The sequence below is a fragment of the Macaca nemestrina genome, chromosome 7, assembly GCF_043159975.1.
Source record: "Macaca nemestrina isolate mMacNem1 chromosome 7, mMacNem.hap1, whole genome shotgun sequence".
Lineage (NCBI taxonomy): Eukaryota > Metazoa > Chordata > Mammalia > Primates > Cercopithecidae > Macaca > Macaca nemestrina.
Genome location: NC_092131.1, coordinates 36,863,795 through 36,889,320, shown reverse-complemented (window position 1 = coordinate 36,889,320; position 25,526 = coordinate 36,863,795). Strand labels below are relative to the sequence as shown.

The 25,526-nt window shown below is 38.1% G+C and overlaps 1 protein-coding gene across 9 annotated transcripts in view; it reads left to right on the top strand.

The window, feature by feature from the left end:
- The window catches only part of LOC105494311 (pecanex 1), a 209,971-nt gene that overhangs the window by 176,697 nt on the left and 7,748 nt on the right, over positions 1–25,526 (top strand). For all 9 annotated transcript variants that reach the window (XM_011762638.3, XM_011762637.3, XM_011762633.3 and 6 more), the window contains 5 exons: positions 7,028–7,128; positions 7,898–8,048; positions 19,917–20,147; positions 21,350–21,624; positions 23,129–23,334. In XM_011762638.3, coding sequence (XP_011760940.1) covers positions 7,028–7,128; positions 7,898–8,048; positions 19,917–20,147; positions 21,350–21,624; positions 23,129–23,334 — 964 coding nt within the window. The remainder of the gene's footprint in view (positions 1–7,027; positions 7,129–7,897; positions 8,049–19,916; positions 20,148–21,349; positions 21,625–23,128; positions 23,335–25,526) is intronic.

Below are 25,526 nucleotides of genomic sequence, written 5' to 3'. Positions count from 1 at the left end.
CTGCCAGGTTTTGGTATCAGGATGATGCTGTTCTCATAAAATGATTAGGGAGGAGTCCCTCTTTTCTGCTGTTTGGAATAGTTTCAGAAGGAATAGTACCAGCTTTTGTTTGTACCTCTGGTAGAATTCAGCTCTCAGTCCATCTGGTCCTGGCCTTTTCTTGGTTGATAGGCTATTAATTACTGCCTCAATTTCAGTACTTGTTATTGGTCTATTCAGAGATTCAACTTCTTCCAGGTTAATTTATCCATTTCTTCTAGACTTTCTAGTTTATTTGCGTAGAGGTGTTTATAGTATTATCTGATGGTACTTTGTATTTCTGTGGGATCAGTGGTGATATCCCCTTTATCATTTTTATTGTGTCTGTTTGATTCTTCTCTCTTTTCTTTATTAATCTAACTAGCAGTCTATCTATTTGTTGATCTTTTCAAAAAAAACAGCTCTGGATTCATTTTTTGAAGGGTTTTTTGTGTCTCTGATTCCTTCAGTTCTGCTCTGATCTTAGTTATTTGTTGTCTTCTGCTACCTTTTGAATTTGTTTGCTCTTGCTTCTCTAGTTCTTTTAATTGTGATGTTAGGGTGTTGGTTTTAGATCTTTCCCAGTTTTTTCTATGGGCATTTATGCTATAAATTTCTCTCTAAACACTGTTTTACCTGTGTCCCAGAGAGTCTGGTACACTGTGTCTTTGTTCTCGTTGGTTTCAAAGCACTTATTTATTTCTACCTTAATTTCGTGATTTACCCAGTAGTCATTCAGGGGCAGGTTTTTCAGTTTCCATGTAGTTGTGTGGTTTTGAGTGATTTTCTTAATCCTGAGTTCTAATTTGATTGCACTATGGTCTGAGAGACCGTTTGTTATGATTTGTGTTCTTTTACATTTGCCGAGGAGTGCTTTATTTCCAACTATGTGGTCAATTTTGGAAGAAGTGCGATGTGGTGCTGAGAAGAATGTATATGCTGTTGATTTGGGGTGGAGAGTTCTGTAGATGTCTATTAGGTCTGCTTGGTCCAGAACTGAGTTCAAGTCCTGAGTATCCTTGTTAATTTTCTATCTTGTTGATCTAATATTGACAGTGGGGTTTTAAAGTCTCCCACTGTTATTGTGTGGGAGTCTAAGTCTCTTTGTAGGTCTCTAAGCACTTGTTTTATGAATTGCGTGCTCCTGTACTGGGTGCATATATATATAGGATAGTTAGCTCTCCTTGTTGCATTGATACCTTTACCATTATGAAATGCTTTTCTTTGTCTTTTTTGATCTTTGTGGGTTTAAAGCCTGTTTTATCAGAGACTAGGATTGCAACCCCTGCTTTTTTTTTTTTTTTTTTTTTTTTTGCTTCCCATTTGCTTGGTAAATATTCCTCCATCCCTTTATTTTGAGCCTGTGTGTGTCTTTGCACATGAGATGGGTCTCCTGAATACAGCACACCGATGAGTCTTGACTCTTTATCCAGTTGGCCAGTGTGTGTCTTTTAATTGGGGCATGTAGCCCATTTACATTTAAGGTTAATATTGTTATGTGTGAATTTGATCCTATCATTATGATGCTAGCTGGTTATTTTGTCCGTTAATTGATGCAGTTTCTTCATGGTGTCGATGGTCTTTACAATTTGGTATGTTTTTGCAGTGGCTGGTACTGGTTTTTCCTTTCCATATGTAGTGCTTCCTTCAGTAGCTCTTGTAAGGCAGGCCTGGTGGTGACAAAAATCTCTCAGCATTTGCTTGTCTGTAAAGGATTTTATTACTCCTTAGCTTATGAAGCTTAGTTTGGCTGGATATGCAATTCTGGGTTGAAAATTCTTTTCTTTAAGAATGTTGAATATTGGCCCCCACTTTCTTCTGGCTTGTGGGATTTCTGCAGAGAGATCCGCTGTTAGTCTGGTGGACTTCCCTTTGTGGGTAATCTGACCTTTCTCTCTGGTTGCCCTTAACATTTTTTCCTTCATTTCAACGTTGGTGAATCTGACGATTATGTGTCTTGGGGTTGCTCTTCTCGAGGAGTATCTTTTCGGTGTTCTCTGTATTTCCTGAATTTGAATGTTGGCCTGTCTTGCTAGACTGGGAAAGTTCTTCTAGATAATAAACCTGAAGAATGTTTCCAAGTTGGTTCCATTCTCCTTATCACTTTCACATACACCTGTGAAATGTAGGTGTGGTCTTTTCACATAGTCCCATATTTCTTGGAGACTTTGTTCATTCCTTTTCATTGTTTTTTCTCTCATCTTGTCTTCATGCTTTATTTCATTAAGTTGATCTTCAATCTCTGATATCCTTTCTTCGGCTTGATCGATTCAGCTATTGATACTTTTGTATGCTTCACGAAGTTCTTGTGCTGTTTTTCAGCTCCATCAGGTCATTTATGTTCATCTCTAAGCTGGTTATTCTAGTTAGCAATTCCTCTAACCTTTTTTCAAGGTTCTTAGCTTCCTTGCATTGTGTTAGAACATGCTCCTTTAGCTTGGAGGACTTTGTTATTACCCACGTTCTGAAGCCTACTTCTGTCAGTTTGTCAAACTCATTCTCCATCCAGTTTTGTTCCCTTGCTGGTGAGGAGTTGTGTTCCTTTGGAGGAGAAGAGGCCTTCTGGGTTTTGGAATTTTCAGCCTTTTTGCACTGGTTTTTCCTCATCTTCGTGGATTTATCTACCTTTGGTCTTTGATGCTGGTGACCTTCGGATGGGGTTTCTGTGTGGACATCCTTTCAGTTGATGTTGATGCTATTCCTTTCTGTCTGTTAGTTTTCCATCTAACAGGCCCTTCTGCTGCAGGTCTGCTGGAGTTTGCTGGAGGTCCACTTGAGACCTTGTTTGCCTGGGTATCACCAGTGGAGGCTGCAGAACAGCAAAGATTGCTACCTGTTCCTTCCTCTGGAAGCTTCGTCCCAGAGGGGCACCTGCCAGGTGCCAGCCAGAGCTCTCCCGTATGAGGTGTCTGTTGACCCCAGCCAGGAGGTATCTCCCAATCAGGATGCACAGGGATCAGGGACCCACTTGAGGAGACAGTCTGCCACTTAGCAGAGCTCGAATGCTGTGCTGGGAGATCCGCTGCTCTCTTCAGGGCCGGCAGGCAGAATGTTTAAGTCTGCTGAAGCTGCGCCCACAGCCACCCCTTCCCCCAGGTGCAGGTGCTCTGTCCCAGGGAGATGGGAGTTTTATCTATAAACCCTTGACTGGGTCTGCTGCCTTTCAGAGATGCCCTGTCCAGAGAGAAGGAGTCTAGAAGGGCAGTCTGGCTACAGTGGGCTTTGCTAAGCTGTGGTTGGCTCTGCCCAGTTCAAACTTCCTGGCGGCTTTGCTTACACTGTGAGGGGAAAACTGCCTACTGAAGCCTCAGTAATGGCAGATGCCCCTCCCTCCACCAAACTTGAGCATCCCAGGTCAACTTCAGACTGCAGTGCTGGCAGTGAGAATTTCAAGCCAGTAGATCTCAGCTTGCTGGGCTCTGTAGGGGTGGGATCCACTGAGCTAGACCACTTAGCTCCCTGACTTCAGCCTCCTTTCCAGGGGAGTGAATAGTTCTGTCTCGCTGGCGTTCCAGGTGCCACTGGGGTATGAAAAAAAACTCCTGCAGCTAGCTTGGTGTCTGCCCAAATGGCCGCCCAGTTTTGTGCTTGAAACCCAGGGCCCTGGTGGCATAGGCACGTAAAGTAATCTCTTGGTCTTTGGCTTGTGAAGACCATGGGGAAAGCATAGTATCTGGGCTGGAATGCACCATTCCTCACGGCACGGTCCGTCATGGCTTCCCTTGGCTAGGGGAACGAGTTCCCAACCTCTTGTGCTTCCCAGGTGAGGCAGCTCCCCACCCTGCTTCTGCTTGTCCTCAGTGGGCTGTACCCACTGTCTAACCAGTCCCAATGAGATGAGCCAGGTACCTCAGTTGGAAATGGAAAAATCACTTCCTTTCTGCCTTGATCTTCCTGGGAGCTGCAGACTGGAGCTGTTCCTGTTTGGCCATTTCACCAGCCACCTCTTTGGCCATCTTGCCAGCCACCTGTTTGTGGTTATTGAAGTTCATTGAGATTCTTGAATCTGTAGGTACATAATTTTTTTCGGATTTGGAGACTTTTCATGATTTTTTTAAAAATCTATTAAATGCTTTATTAATAAAAAAACAAACTATAAAGGACTAAGAAATATAAATATCTGTGTCATAAGCAAACATTCAGGATCAACAGAATGATCAAAGGAGACGGCAACAAATTGGATTCCTACGGTGGAGAGGGCATCTTCACTGGTGAGGGGGGACCCCAGCTGTAACAGCTTTTCCAGTTCTCTCTCCCATCCAGAACCACGAGAGGCACGCCATTCAAGGGGAGGTGTGCATTCCGGTGCTTCTCAGGCAGGTCAAAATTCTCAAAATCTATAGGATTAAAAGGGGAGCATTTTTCTACTTCTGGATACGTGTCATCAAGGCAGGAATAGAGGTGGTTTTAGCTTTAACAGTCTTCTTAGTCACAAGGCCCAGACCCCAGCTTCAGCCCATCCTTAGGAGCCACACGGGTGCCTGGTTCTCTATTTTCCTTATCAACAAGGATCAGAGTAGTTATTCTGGATTACTCCAATACTCTCCCTCCACTATTATTAAAAATAGTTTTTTCTGTTTTCTTCTCCCCCTTTTGCAGGAACTCCAATTATGTTTATATTAGGCTGCTTGATTGTCGTACAGCTCCCTGATGCCCCATTTATTTTCAGTCTTTTTTCTCTCTGTATTTCATTTTGCATAGTTTCTATTGCTAACTTTTTGAGATCATTTATCTTTTCTTCTGAATTAATATACCAATAATCCCATTCAGTATATTTTTTATCTTAGACATTGCTTCATTTTGTATCTCTAGAATTTTGATTTGGGTCCTTTCTACAAATCTTCTATGTCTCATTCAACATGCTCAGTCATTCCTCTGCCTTCTTAAGTTTATGGAATATAGTTAAAATAGTTGTTTTAATATCCTTGTGGTTTAAGCCTAACATCTGTGTCAGTTTTGGGTCAGTTTTGATTGAGTGGTTAATTGATTGTTATTCTTATTATGGATCCTATTTTCCTGCTACTTACATGCCTTTCAATTTTTTATTAGATGTCATTCTTTTGAATTTTACCCTCAAGGGTGCTGGATATTTCTGTATTCCTGTAAATAATTCTTGAACTTCATTTTGTGACACAGTTAAATTCTTTGGGGACAGTTTGATCCTTTCAGGGCTTGCTTTGGAGGGATCAGAGCAGCTGTTATTCTGGGGCTAATTCTTCCCCATGACCAAGACAATGCCATCCTGAGTGTTCTAGCCAGTCCCAAGGTTTTCTGCTATTCCTTTCTATTCCGTTGGGATGATTCTTTTCTCAGCCTAGGGTCCTCTGTGCGTGTGCTGATCAGCACTCTGCTGCAGATCTCTGAGTTCCCTCACCTCCCTTTCTCAGTAGCTCTCTCTCTAGCACTCTGCCCTGTGAGCTCCAGCTGACTCAGAGGCCTCCGGCTCAATTTGTGCTCCCCTTTCTTGTGGTCTGGAAACTCTCTAGGTAATAAGCTCAGTCAGTTGTAGGGCTACCTCATTTGTTTCCTGTCTCTCAGGAACCAGTGTCCAGTGTCTGAAAACTGTTGTGTCATGTATTCTGCCCAGTTCTTTGGCTGTTTCAGGTAGGAGGGTAGATATGGTCTCTATTGAATCATCTTGGCTGAGGTAAATCTGAACTGAATTAAAAAAAAAATTTTCTCATCACAGAAACAATACATTTTTAATCTGGAAAGTTGACAGGGAAAGGGAGGTAGAGAAGAAGAAAAAAAGAGTGAAGATCACCTGTCATTTTATCACCCATTGTAACTACCTTTAGTATTTTTTTTTTATACGACTTCAAGTCTACACCCACTCTCTTATATTTTTCTTTTGTATTTCTTTAAACTAGTGCTCTCATACTCTTTATTTGCTGTTTTGTAACCTGGACCCAAAATTTTTTTCAAAATGCCTACTTGATGAAACTAGAGTATGTGCTGTAAGAGGTAATATGTCTTTAGAAACAATCTAATTGGCAAGTAACTAGGACATCTCTAACACAGTCGCCATTAACTAAATTATCAAGTTCATGATAATTAACCTATCAATAGTAAGTTAATATCTTAGACTGTTCCCCTATTGTGTTTATAAGTTAATGGTTTATAAAGCCAAAAATAAATACCATTGGCAAAGTTAGAATAATTAAGCTAATTATTAGCCTGTATCATTGATTCTTCACCTTTAGCATGGATTAGAATCACCTGGAGAGTGACTGCTAGACTCCATCTCTAGAATTTGATATCAGAGATCTGGAGTGGCCAGAGATTTGCATTTCTAACAAGTTTCCAGGTGATGTTGATACTGTTGGTCTTGGGACTATACTTTGAGAAGCACTGCCCTGGATTGTTTTTTGGTAACTGAGATGCTACCAAGATTTTCTTTAGTATTGTGTAAGGTAATCAGTGATTATTATTTCGACTTTCTTAGAGGGAGAAACAGGACAGTTACCAGCTTCTTTCAACTGTAAAGTATGTAATTGTTAAAAAATAAAAAGGTTGAGGAGAAACAATATTTGTGAATATCAACTTGATTTTCTTTACTATGTTTATAGTCACTAATAGGCTAACTCATCTGCCACTAATTGCCTGCTTGTCAAGTTATGGTAAAAAATAAGTAGTTAAGAAAAAAAAAGAAAAGAAATAAGTAACTAATAAATAGAAATATTGTGTTTTCAGGAGAGGGTAGTATCAATAATCCCAGTAAGTACTTTGAAATCTTTAGCTAAAATCCTAACATTTTATAATAGAGTCAGTTTTTTTTGTTTTAATTATGTTCCATTATTATGAAATTTTATATTTTATTTAAGGATTCCAAAGAAACTCCCCATACACATTCATGCTTCATTTCATACAGTTTTATTAAGTTTATTTTGAGGAGATAGAAATTATGTACTTTTAAAATTCTTTGTCATTTCTCTATATTAATTAGATTTATGATTTGTTAAATACTTATATGCCTTTCTGATAACAAATGTTTTTTTGTTTTTTAAAGCCACTGGATGTGGACAAAGATTCATCCCTGGTGACTCTCTGTTATGGACTCTGTGTACTGGGACGGAGAGCTTTGGGGACTGCATCCCATCATATGTCCAGGTAAAGAAGGCATTTCTGTTCTGAGGCAGAGAGTATGGGAAGCTGTATTACCTAAATCTGAAATCATTTTTCGTGGAAGCCTGTATTCTATGCTAATTTATTGTAAAGTCTTTTTAGATTTTATATTTCTATACATCATCTTCTTGAACATAGTTGAGCTGTCCTAACTGGTTAACAGAACTGGTTTTTAAAATTCACACATGTGTGGGTAGCCACTGATAACGAGAATATAATGAATTAAAGAAATTTTAAAATATAACCACCCATGAATTTTGATTGGCCTCCTCCTGTTTACATCTATTTTTCTAACAAATTCATTCATTTCTATTTTTCCGTATTTCCTTGCAGTCTTTGTCCAGGGTATTTATACTTCTAATATAGTAGTAGATTTGGAGACTCTAAATCTAAACTGAATTTCCTAACATATACATCCAAATGAATCAGAATTTCACATATTTTGAATTTTTTCTGTGATAACTACATGTTTTCCATTAAGCTTTTCTTAATTTATTTTAACTTTAACCAAATCTATAGGCTCTTTGCCTGTTGTTTATTTTCATGGATTCACTATTACAGTGGTTCATAAATAAGGGTCCCAGGTCGGACAGGCCCTATCTCTTGTGATTCTGGTTCAGGGTTCTGACATTAGTTCCTGGAATCTGTATTTTCAAAACACTCCAGGTGATTCTGATGCACACGCAGATGTAAGAATCAATGTCATGGAAGACCTTTGTCAAAACATGTGAACTTTTATCTCCAATCTTAACAGTAATTTAGAGTCATTCCTCTATGGATTGCATGCCCTATTTAAAGGAGATTTCCGTATTTCTTCAATTCGAGATGAATGGATCTTTGCTGACATGGAATTGCTAAGAAAAGTAGTAGTCCCTGGGATCCGTATGTCCATTAAACTCCATCAGGTAAGATGAGATTTTTCTAATTCATTACTGGTGTTTACTGATCCTTCTTCACATGATTTCAGTATTAGTCCATTCTCACGCCGCTGTAAGGAATACCCGAAACTGGGTAATTTATAAAGGAAAGAGGTTTAATTGACTCACAGTTCCACAGGGGTGGGGAGGTCTCATGAAACTTACAGTCATGGCGAAAGGGGAGGCAAACACATCCTTCTTCATATGGTGGCAACAAGGAGAAGTGCCAAGCAAAAGGAGGAAAAAACCCCTTATAAAACCATCAGATCTCATGAGAACTCACTCACTGTCACGAGAGCAGCAGCATGGGGTAACTGCTCCCATGATTCAGTTACCTCCCACTGGTTCCCTTCCAGGACATGTGGGGATTATGGGAACTACAATTCAAGATGAGATTTGGGTGAGGACACAACCAAAGCATATCAGCTTCCAAATTATGTGTCTTAGGAACCTTTTGAGAAATATTCTGATCTGAATAAAAGAAAAATGTGATTTCATGACAAGATATATTAAATCTTTAAAACCTGAACCTATGTTTCTAATAGTAAATTTGAATATTAACATTAGAGAGTGACAGATATAGGCATGAAATAAGTAAAGGTCCTTGGTCTCCATAATACTTATTTTGACTTCATATCATTGTAATTCCTGCCTATTCCCTGTATGAATATTAGCCAACTCTAAATGTAGTGTAGTAAACTTCAGGAGTGTTACAAGTACTGCTGTTACTGAAGGATGAATTTCATTCCATGTGTTTTATAGAATAATAGGTGGTTAGGACAGACTTAGGCTTACCTAAATATCTTAATAGGGTAATGACATTAAAGTGAGGCCCTACAATGCATTTCTAAAGCCCTAGATGATTGCAAGAATATATTGTGAAATTAAGTACTGGCACTTGTTCCTCCATTCCACTGGATGGTAGTTATCAGATCTGATGATAGAGACTTCGTGATAAGACTCATTAAAGTGTATCTGCAGTGCTCAAATATAATTGAACATTTTGCCCCCAAATAAAATGTAACTTACTTTTCAAATCATTATAGTATAATATAAAGTGTGGGAATTAAATTAAAAACTTCACATTCTTTAGGAACATTACTAATAAGGAACACATTATTTGAAAATCTCTTTGAAAAAATGGAATACTGTTTGAGGATGATGCCCCAGGACTGACAACATTTATAAACAGGGAGGTGAGAATGTAGAATTGGAACCCAGGAACCATGGAGGGATGAGGGGAGGAGAGGAGGTGGAGAATGTAATGCAACCTGAAGAAGTTCCTTAATTCTGATATACCTTCTGGGAGGGTGGAGATTGACCTATAAAGTCACAAACAACAGCCATTTATTGATCATCACTTTGAGCAAGACATTAGGTTGTCTATGAGGATCTCTCAGGCAGGAAAATCTAGATGTGTAAATCAGTACTGGTCATTGCCAAAGTTCATGTGCTCATGAAAATCCATAAAAGTGAACAATAGGCTCATATACTAAAAGAAAGGATATATGCATCTACCTTACAACCCAATAATTCTACTTCTAGATGTTTACACAAGAGAATTAAAGTACAATTGATCCTTGAACAACACTGGTTTGAACTGCATAGCTACATTTATACACAGATTTTTTTTTCAGTAAATGTACTGGAAACTTTTTTGGAAATTTACAACACTTTGAAAAAGATGCACTACAAAGCCTAGAATTATCAATAAAATAAGACAAACTTAGGTATGTCATGAATGCATAAAATACACATAGATACTAGTTTATTTTATTATTTGCTACCATAAAATACACAGAAATCTATTATAAAAAGTTAAAATTTATCAAAACTTACAAAAACACTTATAGACTATACGTGGCACCATCTGCAGTTGAAAGAAATGTAAACAAACAAAGATGCAGTATTAAATCGTAACTACATAAAGTTAACTGTGGTACATATTAATATTATACCACTACAGTAATGTCATAGTCACCTTCTGTTGCTTTTTCTGTGAGCTCAAATGTTGGGAATGTGCTTAAAACGCCGTGTGGCACTGATCATCTGTGTGAGCAGTTCGCCTTTCCAGTAAATTGTGTATTTCAATAAAAAGAGCTCACTTGCAGTTCTCCTGTATTTCTCATTGTGTTTAGTGCAGTACCATAACCTTAAATAACACCATGGGATCCATACATAGCGCCACTAGTGATGCTGAAAGGGCCCCCATGAAACAGAAAAGTCACGACATTAAAAGGAAAGGTTGAGTTGCTTGATATGTGCCATAGATTGAGGTCTGCAACTGTGGTTGCCCACCATTCCAAGATAAGTAAATCCATCTTAAGGACCAGTGTGGAAAAAAAAAAATTTGTGAAGCTTCCACTGTTACTACACCAGCAGGTGGAAAACCTTGCACATTTTACAAAATACATTTTCATCTCATGTTGAAAATAGAGCTTTTATGTTGGATGCAGGATTTCTATAAGAAAGGCATACCTATAAAACACTAATATGGTTCAAGAAAAAGTGAAGTCATTATATGGCAACTTAAGGCATAGGGAAGGTGAAGGATTTAAAGCTGGAAAATTTAATGCCAGCAAAGGATGGCTTGATAATTTTAGAAAGAGCTTTGGCTTTAAAAATGTCAAGATAACAGGAGAAGCAGCTTCTGCCAACCAAGAGGCAGCAGACGAGTTCCAGATGCCATTAAGAATATCATTGAGGGGAAAGGATATCTGCCTGAACAGATCTTTAATGCAGGTGAAAGTACCCTATTCTGCAGTGGGGGTTGGGGGTGGGGAAGCCACAAAGGACACTTTTTAGTAAGGAAGAGCACCAAGCACCAAAATTTAAGGCAGGAATGGGTAAGCTAAGTTTACTGTTCTGTGCAAATGCAGAGAGGGGTTTATGATCAGGACTGTCTTTACCTATAAAGCCGCAGACCCCTAAGCCTTGAAGGGAAAAGATAAGCACCAACTGCTATTTTGATTGTACAACAAGAAGGCCTAGACAAAGAGAACTCTTCCTGGTTTGGTTCCACCAATGCTTTGTCCCTGAAGTCAGGAAGTACCTTGCCAGTAAAGGACCTTCTTTTAAAGTTCTTTTGATATTGGACAGTGCCTGTGGCCACCCAGAACCCCATGAGTTCAACACCGAAGGTGCGGAGGTGGTCTGCTTGCCTCCAAACAACTTCTCTAATTCAGCCTCCAGATCAGGTTATAATAAAGACCTTTAAGGCTCATTACACATGGTACTCAATGGAAAGGATTGTCAGTGCTATGGAAGAGAACCCTGATAGAACATCATGAAAGTCTAGAAAGATTACACCATTGAAGATGCCATTGCTGTTATCAAAAAAGCCATGGAAGCTATCAAACACAAAATAATACATTTCTGCTGGAGAAAACTGTGCCCAGATGTTGTACATGACTTCACAGGATTTATGACAGAGCCAGTCAAGGAAATCATGAAAGAGATTGTTGATATGGCAAAAAAAAAAAAGGTAGAGGATGAAGGATTACAAGGTGTGGCTCTTGGAGGGATTCAAGAGGTATTAAGCACCACACTAGAAGTATTAACAGAAGATGACTTTATGGAGATGAATGCTTCCAAGCCAGCACCAGATGATGAGGACGACAAGGAAGCAGTGCCAGAAAACAAGCTGACTTTACATAGTCTGGCAGAGTGATTCGGATTATTCAAGACTGATTTTTGACTTATTTTACAGCATGGACCCTTCTGTGATGTGGACACTAAAACTAAAGCAAAAGGTAGAATAAGAATTGGTACTATATAGAAACATTTTTAAAGAAATGAAAAAGGAAAAATGTCAGAAACGTATAATGGTTTTTGGTAAAGTTACACCAAGGGTACCTGCTTCTCTTCCCTCTCCTTCCACCTCCTCCACCTTTGCCACCTCTGAGACTGCAAGACCAACCCCTCTTCTTCCTCCTTCTCAGCCTATTCCAAATGTGAGATGACAAAGATGAAGACCTTTATGATGATCCACTTCTACTTAATGAGCAGTAAATATATTTTCTCTTCCTTATGATTTTCTTAATAACATTTTCTTTCCTCTAGCTTACATTATTGTAAGAATACAGTATATAATATGTGTAAAATGCAAACTATGTGTTAATTGACTATGTTATTGGTAAGGCTTCCAGTCAACAGTGAGGTATTTGTAGTTAACATTTTTTGGAGAGTCAAAGGTTATACATGGATTTTAGAGTGCATAGGGATAGGCACCCCAACCCCTGCGTTGTTCCAGGGTCAACTGTATATGTCTACACAAAGACTTAAACACAAATGTTTATAGTGTTTTTATTCGTAATAACCTCCAACTGGAAAGTACTCAAATGTCCATCAGCAGACAGGCATACAAATTATGGTATATCCACACAAAAGAATATTACTCAGCAATAAAAAGAAACTAATAACAAACAGCAGATCAGTGGTTACTTGGAGTTTAGAGAGTGAATGCCAGAGGCAGGAAGGAACTTTTTGAGGTGATGGAAATGCTCTATATCTGGATTGCAGCAGTGGTTACCTGGGTATGCACATTTGTCAAGATGCATCTAACTGTACACTTAAAATGGGTGCATTTTGTTGTAAATTGTATTTCAATTTGACTTTTAAGAAGATTCTGTTTCCAGAGAGCTGAAAATACAAAATTTCTGTTAACCTTTGCCTTTCAGACATAGTCTTTGATGATGTACTTTTAGTACTTCATAGGTGTTTTTGGACTTTTTTCTTTATAGTTCTTTCCCCACCCTCTCCAACCTTATGTATTACATGTGCTTACTTTTTGGTTACTAAAACTGTTATGGTATGCCGGACGTGGTGCCTGACGCCTATAATCCCAGCACCGTTGGGAGGATCTCTAGAGTCCAGGAGTTTGAGACCAGCCTGGTCAACATAGCGGGACTGCGTCTCTGCAAAAAAGAAACAGAAATATTAGCCAGGCAAGGTATCGCATGCCTTTAGTCCCAGCTACTTGGGAGGCTGAGATGGGAGATCACTTGAGTCCAAGAGTTTGAGGTTACAGTGAGCTATGATTGCATCACTGCACTCCAGCCTGAGCGACAAAGCAATGCCTAGTCTCTAAAAAAAAAACCCCAAGAAGAAACTGTTATGATCTGTACAGTATTTACTATTGTATAGTGTCCTACATGTACACAGTACTTTCATATGCATTAAATCACCACAACCCAAAAAGTTATTTTAATCCCAGTTTTGCAGAAGAAGATTAACCAAAACTCAGATTAAGCAAGTTCCTTTTTTCATCTGTTCTCTTTCTTGTCCTCTAATTGCTTTTGTAAAATATATTTCCTCCTTATTTATTTTCCTTTATTAGCACTCTTTGAGGATTACATAGTTGTTAGAACTAAAATAAACCAATCAAAATCCAAATGAGTTTACATATGCTATGTGCTAAAAATGTTAAGGTCTGTGATATCCTCGAGGGCAGGAATAATTTCTTATTAATCTTTATGTTCTCCTTGCTTGGGACAGTGGACTGTAGATGTTTAATGAATGAGTTTCATTGCTCTAAAAAAGTGTATCCTGTGCATCTGCTTATAACATCTCAAGTATATTTCTAAAATTCTTCTGAAAACTTTTACCAGTAAAACTGATAACGTCTCTTGAATATTCTTAAAAAGTAAACATTGCTCAATAATAAACATCTTTCCATCACTCCATATTATTGTACAGTATCCCCAAGAAGCAATCACTGCCAGTAATTTGATGTATCTTTTCTGATTTCTTCTAAGCACATACATTTTCATCTATGTGTGTGATATGCTCCTTTTTAAAAATGTAATTTTGCTATGCAAATTAATTGTAACATGCTATTTTTTTCATTTAATATGACATAGACATCTTTCCAAATCACCACATACAGAGGCACCTCACAGTTTTCAGTGTACGTAGAACTTTACATATTCATTCAAGCATTTTAAAGCCAGTGAAGAGATATTTAAACAAGATGAAACATTTTCCACTTTGGGCATGCCTGATAATTTCCAGCATTTTGTTCATTTTCTTAAGAATGTGATTATTGGCCAGGCATAGTAGCTTATGCCTGTAATCCCAGCACCTTGGGAGGCTGAGGCAGGAGGAGGATCGCTTGAGCTCAGATGTTTGAGATCACCCTGGGCAACATAGGAAGACCCTGTCTCTACAAAAAATTTTTTTAAAAATTAGCTGGGCTGGGTACAGTGGCTCATGCCTATAATCCCAACACTTTGGGAGGCCAAGGTGGGTGGATCACGAGGTCAGGAGATCGAGACCATCCCAGCCAACAAGGTGAAACCCCATCTTTACTAAAAATACAATAATTAGCTGGATGTGGCGGTGTGTGCCTGTAATCCCAGCTACTTGGGAGACTGAGGCAGGAGAATCACTCGAACCTAGGAGGCTGCAGTCAGTTGAGATTGTGCCACTGAACTCCAGCCTGGAGACAGAGCTAGACTCCGTCTCAAAAGAAAAAAAAAAAAATGAGCTGGGCATGGGGGCGTGTGCCTGTACTTAGGAGGTTAAGGTGAGAGGATTGCTTGAGCAAAGGAGGTCAAGGTTGCAGTGAGGTATGATCATGCCGCTGCACTCCAGCCTGGGTGACAAAGTGAGATCCTGTCTCCAAAAAAAAAAGTAGAAAAAAATGTTACTGCTTATGTCTGGACTTTTATTTTTCATTCAAGTAATTGTAAAAATACTACTCTACAAAGATGGCATTCCTTACCTAGTAGAACTATTTGGTAAAAGATGGTGTATCAGATGACATCTGACTGTCTGCTTGTATAGGAAAATATGAACTCAGTATTTAAAATAAAAATTAGGAGAGTTGGTGTATGATATACAGAAGTTAAGAACTGCTTATCAGTATATTATGAATGCTATCTTAGATCAAGTGGTCTAAAAACAGGTTAGAGTCCAAGATTCTTGTGCAAGAGATTAATTGAGGGATGCACTCAAGAAATGTTTGTAAAGAAGTGTTAGAAGTGGGATGGAAAAAGGGAAGCAGCTCAGCAAAATGTGTTTTAGCTGAATTCTAGCCTTAGCTGGATTCTAGAAGCAGCTCTGGAGTTAGCAGTATCTCCAAAAGTTATGCTGTGTACTTCCTTACTTCTCATCCCATACAGAGAAGGATGTACCCCTCCCCACCCCCAACACCGGCGTTTCCTACCCAGGTAGCTCCATTAGCTGAAGGCAATTCCTAGAAGAGAGGTACCTTCTAAGAATTACCCTAATTTGCTTAGGATAATGGCCTCCATCCACATCCATATTGCTGCAAAGGGAAGTGACTTAATTCTTTTTTATGGCTGCATAGTAGTCCTTATTTCCTTTATCAGATTTACCATTGATGAGGACCTAGGTTGATTCTGCATCTTTGCTATTGTGGATAGTGTTGCAATGAACATAAGAGTATATGTGTATTTTTGGTAGAACAATTTATTTTCTTTTGGATTTATACCCAGTAATGGGATTGCTGTGTCAAATGGTAGTTATGTTTCTTTGAGAAGTCTCCAACTGCGTTCCACAGTGACTGAACTAACTTGCATTTCAACAGTGTATAAGCATTCCCTTTTCTCCTCAGCTTTGCCAGCCTCTCTTGTTTTTTGACTTTTTAATAATAGTCTTTCTGACTGGTGTGAGATGGTGGTTTTGATTTGCATTTCTTTGATGATTCATGTTGTTGAGCATTTTTTTCACATTTGTTTGCTGCTTGTATGTCTTATTTTGAGAAGTATCTGTTCTTGTCTTTTGCCCACTTTTTAATGGGGTTGTTTTTTGCTTATTGAATTAAGTTGCTTATAGATTCTGGGTATTAGACCTTTGTTGGATGCATAGTTTGTGAATAGTTTCTCCCATCCTGTAGGTTGTCAGTTTACTCTGTTGACAGCTTCTTTTCCTGTGCAGAAGCTCTTCAGTTTAATTAAGTCTCACTTGTCAGTTTTTGGTTTCATTGCAATTGCTTTTAGGACTTAGTCATAAATTATTTCCCAAAGCTGATGTCCAGCATGGTGTTTTCTAGATTGTCTTCTAGGATTCTTATATTTTAAGGTCTTACATTTAAATCTTTAATCCATTCCATCTTGTGTTAATATTTGTATATGGTAAAAGGTAGGAGTCTGGTTTCATTGTTCTGCATGTGGCTAGCCAGCTACCCTAGCACCATTTATTGAATAGGGAGTCCTTTCTCCATTGTGTATTTTTTCAAAACTTTGTTGAAGCTCAGATGGCTGTGGGTGTACAGCTTTATTTCTGGGTTCTTCATTCTGTTCCATTGGTCTGTGTGTCTGTCTCTTACCAGTACCGTGCTATTTTCGTCACCGTAGCCTTAAAATTTGAAGTCAGGTAATGTGATACCTCTGGCTTTGTTCTTTTTACTTATAATTGTTTTGGCTGTTCAGGCTCCTTTTTTGGTTCTATATAATTTTAGAAGCTTTTTCTAATTCTGTGAAAAATTACATTGGTAGCTTGGTAGGAGTGGCATTAAAGCTGTAGATTGCCTTGGGCAGTATGGCCATTTTAACAGTATTGATTCATCCAGTCCATAAGCGTGGAATGTTTTTCCATTTGTGTCACATCTGATTTCCTTCAGCAGTGTTTTGTAGTTCTCTTTGTAGAGATCTTTCACCTCCTTGGTTAGATGTATTCGTGTGTGTGTGTGTGTGTGTGTGTGTGTGTGTGTGTGTGTGTGTGTGTGAGTGCATTGTAGATGGGATTGCATTATTGATTTGCTTCTCAGCTTGAATATTATTGATTAATAGAAATGCTACTGATTTTAGTACACTGATTTTGTATGCTGAAACTTGATTGAAGTCAACAGTTCCAGGTTCTTGGCTTGAATATTATTGATTAATAGAAATGCTGCTGATTTTAGTACACTGATTTTGTATGCTGAAACTTGATTGAAGTCATTTATCAGTTCCAGGAGCCTTTTGGCAGAGTCTTCTCGCTTCTCTAGGTATAGAATCATATCAGCAGCAAAGAGAGATACTTTGACTTATTTTCCGATTAGCTTGCCTTTTTTTTGCTCCCTGTCTAATTGCTATGGGTAGGACTTCTGGTACTGTGTTGAATAGGAGTGGTGAGAGTGGACATCCTTGTTTTGTTCTGGTTCTCAAGGGAGATGCTTCCACCTTTTGCCCATTCAGTATGATGGCTGTAGGTTTGTCATAGATGCTGCATCCTGGAGATTTTGGCATGTTGTATCTCTGTTTTCATTTGTTTCAAAGAATTTTTTTTATTTCTGCTTTAACTTCATTTTTTTACCCAAAAGTCATTCACAAGAAAGTTGTTTAATTCCCATGTAATTGTGTGGTTTTGAGAGATCTTCTTGGTATTGATTTCTGTTTTTATTCCACTGTGGTCCAAGAGTATGGTTACTTTTATTTTGATTTTTTTAATTTATTGAAACTTGCTTTATGGCCAGGCATGTGGTCAGTCATAGGGTATGTTCTATGTGCAGATAAAAATAATGTGTAGTCTGTGATTGATGGGTGGAGTATTCTGTAGATTTCTATTAGATTCAGTTGGCTGCCAAGTGTCAAATTTAAGTCTAGAATTTCTTTGTTAGTTTTTTGCCTTAATGATCTAACACTGTCAGTGGGGTATTGAAGTCCCCTACTATTACTATTGTGGCTAAGTCTTTTTGTAGGCCGAGAAAACCTTGTTTTATGAATCTGGTTGCTCCAATGTTGGGTGCGTATATATGTAAGATAGTTATATCTTCTTGTTAAATTGAACCCTCTGTCATTATGTAATGACCTTTTGTGCTCATTTTTACTGTTGTTAAAATCTATTTTATCTGATGTAGGAATAGTGACCCCTGCTCTTTTGTTTTGTTTGTTTGCATGATAAATCTTTCTCCACCCCTTTACTTTGCACCTATGAGTGTCATTGCATGTGAGATGGGTCTCTTGAAGATACCAGACAAATGAATCTTTTTTTTTTTTAATCCACCTTGCAACTCTGTGTCTTTTAAGTAGGGTGTTATATTCAAGGTTAATATTGATATGTGAGGTTTTGGTCCTATCATGAAGTTGTTAGCTGGTTACTTCATAGTTCTACTGTGTGGTTGCTTTATAGGGTCTGTGGGCTGTGTTCTTAAGTGTGTTTTTGTGGTAGCAGGTATTATTTGTTTCCATGTTTGGAGCTCCCTTAAGGATCTCTCGTAAGGCTGGTCAAGTGGTTACAAATTTCCTTAGCACTTGTTTGTCTGGAAAAGATTTTGTTTCTCCTTCAGTTATGAAGCTTAGTTTGGCAGGATGTGAGATTCTTGGTTGGAATTTCTTTAAGAATGCTGAAAACAGGCCCCAATCTCTTCTGGCTTATAAAGTTTCTTCTGAGAAGTTTACTATTAACCTGATGGCATTTCCTTTGTATGTGATCTGATCTTTAAGAGTTTTTCTTTAGTATTGACCTTGGACACCCTGGTGATTGTATGCCTCGTTATGTTCATTTTGTATAGTATCTCACAGCTGTTCTCAGATTTCTTGTACCTGGATGTCTACCTTTCTAGCAAGATTAGGGAAATGCTCTTGAGTTATTCCCTCAAACATGTTTTTCAGGTTGTTTACTTTTCCACCTCCTCTCTCAGGAATGTCATTAATTGGTAAGTTTGGTTGCTTTTCATAATCCCATATTCCTCAAAGACTCTGTTCATTTCTTTTATTCTTTTTTCTTTATTTTGTCTGACTGAGTTATTCCAGAATACCAGTCTTCAAGGTCCAAAATCTTCTGCCTGGCATTTACTAACTTCCTAAACTTAGGAAGCAATTAAGCATCTTTAAGCTTCAATTTTTAAACATCAAAAATGCGGGTATTATCAACCCAACCTACTTGACAAGATTGTGGTAAGATTCCAGTGAAATAGTGTAGAACATTTTATATTGTGAAGCATTATTTATGTGTACAGTATTATCTCACATATCTCAACCCCCCAGCTAACAGGCTCTATCCTTAAGATAGATCTCTTACTCTCCCTCTTCTCCTTTCACATAGCACAAATTCTGGTCAGTTGACTTGAGTGCAAATGGATTACTTTACCTGGATACAGAAATTTGTCAACCTCCCAACTATAAGCATGAAAGCAGCCTATAACATTTACATTTCTTTAATATACCATTTCAAAACTACAGATTTATATTATGGTTGTTTCAGTATATGTCCTGTCCCTGTTAATGTGTGGGTTTTATAATAGGGAGATACATTTCGTATCTTCTTTGTTTCATCTATGCTGCCTGCCATAGAGTCTTGTACATGGTAAATACTGAATAACTTATCAAATGAATGAGTAGTTATTAAGACCAAGAGGCTTTTCCGAGAAAACTTTACCAACTTCTCTAGGACTAGGACCGCAGATCTGTGATCAAAGCTCATAGATTGGAGCTGTATCTTAACTAGATGAGAGGCAGGATAAAGTGGTATATTAGAACCCATTTTAGAGATATGACTTTATACGAAAAATACCTAGTTAAAAAGAAACACAATATAGAGACCTTTTATATAGTTTTAGCCTTCCTTGGCTAATAGTGACGTAATCCTTCAACAGAAAAAAAAACATGAGCAAAGATATGAAAAACCAACTTGAAAGAGAAAAACAAAACACATAAAAACCAGAAATGATATTTATTCATCTGGAACTTAGAGGAGAGGGTTGGATTGAGGAATTTACCAAAATATTATAGCAGTAATGAGCTAATTCCTAACCCAGTTATGATTGAGAATCTATAATTTATCTCTAATATTAACATGTGTTGAAGTATTCATATTAAACTAGTTTTTAAGAACTTTCACTTAGTAACTGTAGAAGTTATCAGTTCTCTTATTTTCCTTTAAAAATTTATGTATTATTTTTGTATTTAGGATCATTTTACTTCTCCAGATGAATATGATGACCCTACTGTGCTGTATGAAGCCATAGTATCTCATGAGAAAAACCTCGTAATAGCCCATGAAGGGGACCCTGCGTGGCGGAGTGCAGTACTTGCCAACTCTCCCTCCTTGCTTGCTCTGCGGCATGTCATGGATGATGGCACCAATGAGTATAAAATCATCATGCTCAACAGACGCTACCTGAGCTTCAGGGTCATTAAAGTAAGTGTTTGAGGTATTTATTTGTGTCCAAAAATTAAAAGTTGAATAACTTGATTTAAACTTTTATTTTTTATTTTTATTTTTTTTAAGACGGAGTCTCACTTTGTGGCCCAGGCTGGAATGCAGTGGCATGATCATGACTAACTGCAGGCTCTTGACCTCCCTCGGCTCAGGTGATCCTCCACCTCAGCCTATCGAGAAGCTGGGACTACAGGCATGCACCACCATGTCCAGCTAATTTTTGTGTTTTTTGTAGAGATGGGGTTTTGCCATGTTGCCCTGGCTGGTCTCACACTCCTGGGCTCCAGTGATCCACCTGACTCAGCCTCCCAAAGCTGTACAATTACAGGTGTGAGCCACCGCGCCCAGCCTTTATGTAAACTTTTAAAAAGTGATTTAAAGTTTTTTCACAGAAAAAAAAATGTAATGACCATATTACATTAGTCTTTCTTGTTTATGAGCACTTGATTTGACTTATTTTTTTCAGTGCTTTATTCTGTCCTCTGAAAGTTTCTCATGTGCCATAAAGCCTTAAAATTTTTGGTTATTTCAGTTTTGACAGTCTTTTATCCATTAAATGACAGGTCTTGTATCTTTTATATATGCAATTTGAGCAGCATTTCTTTTTAAAAAGTCAGCACCATATTGCTAATATAATATGATTCCTAGGTTGCAAAATGATAGCATACCATGTACTTAATAGAGATCAGAAGTTAAATAGTTCTTTCTAACTTTTTCTTGTTTGTTTGTTTTTTTAAACATCTCAGGGCTTTAAGACACTTAATTTCTGAAATTTTGATAGTTTATAGTTATTTATTTTTTAATTTACATTAATCAGCCCACAAATGTCATAAACATTCTTTCAACTCTAAATATTTATCTCTCATTTCTATAAAAGATACCTATTATCCTATTTATCAGTGCTCTGCCAATTTAAAAAACTAAATTGACTTCATTTTACTTAATACTTTAAAGACAGAGCATGAAGAAAGAGCTCTGTAGATACTTATTATTTAGCAATCTGCTAATGACAAAGGGAAATTGATTACCTCCTATTTAAACGTGACCTACTTATATTTCTTCCCTGCTTTTCACAACTGGTTATCATAATGTCTTTTGTATTCCTCCCATTTCTGCTCTTCTGTTTCTGTGAATTTTATTCTTGGCCCCTTAACCTAATTCCCTTGTGTTCTGATTTTCAGGTGAATAAGGAATGTGTCCGGGGTCTTTGGGCAGGGCAACAGCAGGAGCTTGTTTTTCTACGTAACCGTAACCCAGAGAGAGGTAGCATCCAAAATGCAAAGCAAGCCCTGAGAAACATGATAAACTCATCCTGTGATCAACCTATTGGCTACCCAATCTTTGTCTCACCCCTGACAACTTCTTACTCTGACAGCCACGAACAGCTTAAAGACATTCTTGGGGGTCCTATCAGCTTGGGAAATATCAGGAACTTCATAGTGTCAACCTGGCACAGGTGAGCCAAGGGGTTGCATTATTCAGTGCTGGTGTATTCCTGACCCTGTCAATCTAGGCAGTGTGCATCACCTGGGAAGCTTGTAGAAAAAAGTACAGATGCCATGGTACAATATGAACCCATTATTTCTTAACTTCAAGAAGTAGAATCTGAGCATTCTTACCTTCAAAATCTTATTAGATAAATATGATGTGTAACTGTGGTTTAAGAACCATTGCTGTGTTACTTGGTAGAATCTGGAAAATACCCTTTATTTGTTTAATTTTTTTTAACTTTCTATTTTATATTACCACTATTAGAATATTTGGATATTTTTTCTATACAAACGGAAAATTAAGAGAAAAACATAACATGCAAGTTGATTACTTTTTCTGATTTACCATTCTGTTCCAACACTAGGGGGAGCACTCTGAACACATTGAGACTTGATGGCAATACAGAGATACTACTGACTTTTTCAACAATACATTCTCACTCAGATCTGAAATTTACAGTGTTTTCAGATATTCACATGATGTTTTTTCTTTGTCTTTTGTCTAGTAAATTATGATGTCTGGTGTAGGAACATCATAGTTTGGATGATGAAGAAATATTGCAGAACATAAGTGTTGTTCAGATTCTTAAATATAGCTTAAGAAAACCAAATCTGGCAATTAAATTAGCAAACTCTCAAATGTTCAATCTCTGCCCAAACAGAAGGCACAATATAAGCCAGGGGAGTGTTCAAAGAAATTTTCTTTCCAAAAAAGATCTAATATGCTGGAATTACCTTAAAGAGGTTCTTTCCCTCTAAGACAAATGGCATAGAGATAGAGTGCCCAATTGTCCTTGTTTGCTTAGTCACTCTCCATTTTTTAAAAATAGGAAAAAATGATTTCAGCACCTCTCTTCAAGTGTAGTATATTAACAGTATAAATGAATTAGGTTTTCAGGGGTTACATACTTCAGAGTCACTGAACAGACGTTGGCACTGGTAAGAATTCTGTTTCCAGGCCTGGCGTGGTGGCTTACGCCTGTAATCCCAGCACTTTGGGGGGCTGAGGCGGGCAGATCACAAGGTCAAGAGATGGAGACCATCCTGGCTAACATGATGAAACACCGTCTCTATTAAAAATACAAAAATTAGCTGGGCATGGTAGCGGGCACCTCTAGTCCCAGCTACTCGGGTGGCTGAGGCAGGAGAATCATTTGAACCGGGAGGTCGAGGTTGCAGTGAGCCAAGATTGCACCACTGCACTCCAGCCTGGTGACAGAGCAAGACTCCGTCCCCCCCCCCCAAAAAAAAAAATAAAAATTCCACTTCCAGCTATGATCTTAATGGTACAACTGAGTTATATATGGTTCTTTATTATGGTGCAGGACAGATAATAGAGTTTATAAAAGATTTGAGGCAGTGAATATGATGGGTATAGTTCTTAATTAAGCCATTCTTTGAAAACGTAATGAGTTTTTTTGTTCCTTGGGATCTTGGGATAATGCTTCCTACTTTGGTATTTGTTCCTAGGCTTAGGAAAGGTTGCGGAGCTGGATGTAACAGTGGTGGCAATATTGAAGATTCTGATACTGGAGGCGGGACTTCCTGCACTGGTAACAACGCAACTACTGCCAATGATCCCCACAGCAACGTGTCCCAGGGAAGCACTGCAAATCCTGGGCAGGGATCAGGAACTGGACTCCACCCACCTGTCACATCTTATCCTCCAACACTAGGTAATATGAAACAAAGTTATATGTCTAACGTTAGCTTCTTAGCCATAGAGGCTGATTAGTATATATATGTGATCTACTTGGAAATTCAGAAATAGAATTTTTTTTTTGAGACGGAGTCTGGCTCTGGTGCCCAGGCTGGAGTGCAGTGGCACAATCTCGGCTCGCTGCAAGCTCTGCCTCCTGGGTTCACACCATTCTCCTGCCTCAGCCTCCCGAGTAGCTTGAACTACAGGTGCCCACTACCACGCCCAGCTAATTTTTTGAATTTTAATAGAGACAGGGTTTCACCGTGTTAGCCAGGATGGTCTCGATCTCCTGACCTCGTGATCTGCCCACTTCGGCCTCCCAAAGTGCTGGGATTACAGGCATGAGCCACCACGCCCGGCCCAGAAATAGAATTTTTTTTATTCCAAGTTGTACATTATTCCATTTGTTCATATTATTTTATATATATAAAATATATATTTATTTGTATATATACTTTTAAAACTTGATAATTCAATGTAAACATTTTAGTATATTAAGGATTCTTTGAAAATATAATTTTTATTTTTATTTTTATTATTTTTTATTTTTTGAAATGGAGTCTCACTCTGTTGCCCAGGCTGGAGTGCAGTGGTATGATCTCGGCTCACTGCAGGCTCCACCTCCTGGGTTCACACCATTCTCCTGCCTCAGCCTCCTGAGTAGCTGGGCCTACAGGTGCATGCCAGGCCTACAGGTGCATGCCACCATGCCCAGCTAATTTTGTGTGTGTGTGTTTTTAGTAGAGACGGGGTTTCACCATGTTAGCCAGAATGGTCTCGGTCTCCTGACCTTGTGATCTGCCCGCCTTGGCCTCCCAAAGTACTGAGATTACAGGCATGAGCCACCATGCCCAGCTGAAAATATAATTTTTAAAGGCTAACAATATTTAACTATTATAATTAACTTCTCCCCTGTTGGACAATGACTTGGTTTTTCTTCTAACATAATGTTGTAATGATCTTTGTATATAAGTCTTTGTAATCATTTATTATTTTCATCGGTCAGAGACTTTAAAAATGAAATCACTAGGCCAAAGCTTATGAGAATAAGACTCTTGATATATAATACCAAAAATCTTTCCAGAAAGGTTTTGTTTTGTTTTTAACCATGTGGAGTCAGTTGAAACCTTATTCCTTCTGCATACCAGGTGGATTGTAGATCTCATGTCAAAGGGAAATTAATAAAAGCATACTTTGAGGGCCTAGGGACAGGGACAGTTTTCTTAATTAGCACATAAAAAGTACTAATGACAAAATAAATGATTAGTAAGTTTGAAGATTGTCAGTTCCTGCCTCTGCTCTTGCTTGCTCCAGGCTTGCTCCAGGGTGGCAGGAGAAGGGGTGGTCTTTAATTTTATTCTTTTAATTTGCATTACTCTGATACCTAAGAATGGAAGTTTTTAATGAATTTATCAGCAGCTCCCCTTTCTAAAGTGCCTAGTTACATCTTTTGCCTATTTTTCTATTTGGTTATCTTTTTCTTATTGATTTGTGTTTTATATTCTGGATTTGAGCTCTTTCAGTTTTCTGTACCACAAATATCTTTTCCCATGCTGTCCCTTGTCTTTTCATTCTCCTACTGTGAAGAGTTACTTGCCTTCTTCTGATGAGAAGTCCTTAATTTTAGTGAGAACAACTTACTAATCGTTTATTTTGTCATTAGTACTTTTTATGTCCTAATTAAGAAAATTTTCCCTGTCCCTAGGCCCTCAAAGTATGCTTTTATTAATTTCCCTTTGACATGAGATCCGCAATCCACCTGGTGTGCAGAAGGAATAAGGTCTCAACTGTTTCCATATGGCTGGGCAGTTGATCCAGCCAGATGGAGAAGTTGATCCTCTCCCCGACTGCCCCCCTGATTGCTTCACATGAATCAGATAAAGTTCTAAGACATTTACTTAAATTTAAAGACATTTATTAAATTTAAAGACATTTATTAAATTTAAAGATATATTCCAATGGGATTTAAGTGAAGAGACCTGTTAGATCAACATTTTGGATGTTCTTTTTTTGCTTCTGAGTGAAAACCTAAAACTTTCAGTGTTCTTTAAATGTACTTTTTGTTCTTACCTTGATGAGCTCTTTTTCTTTTCAGGTAAAAAGTACATGTAACTATGTTTTCAATGTAATTAATTTTACATTACTCTTATAAGTCAAGAAAAAGAC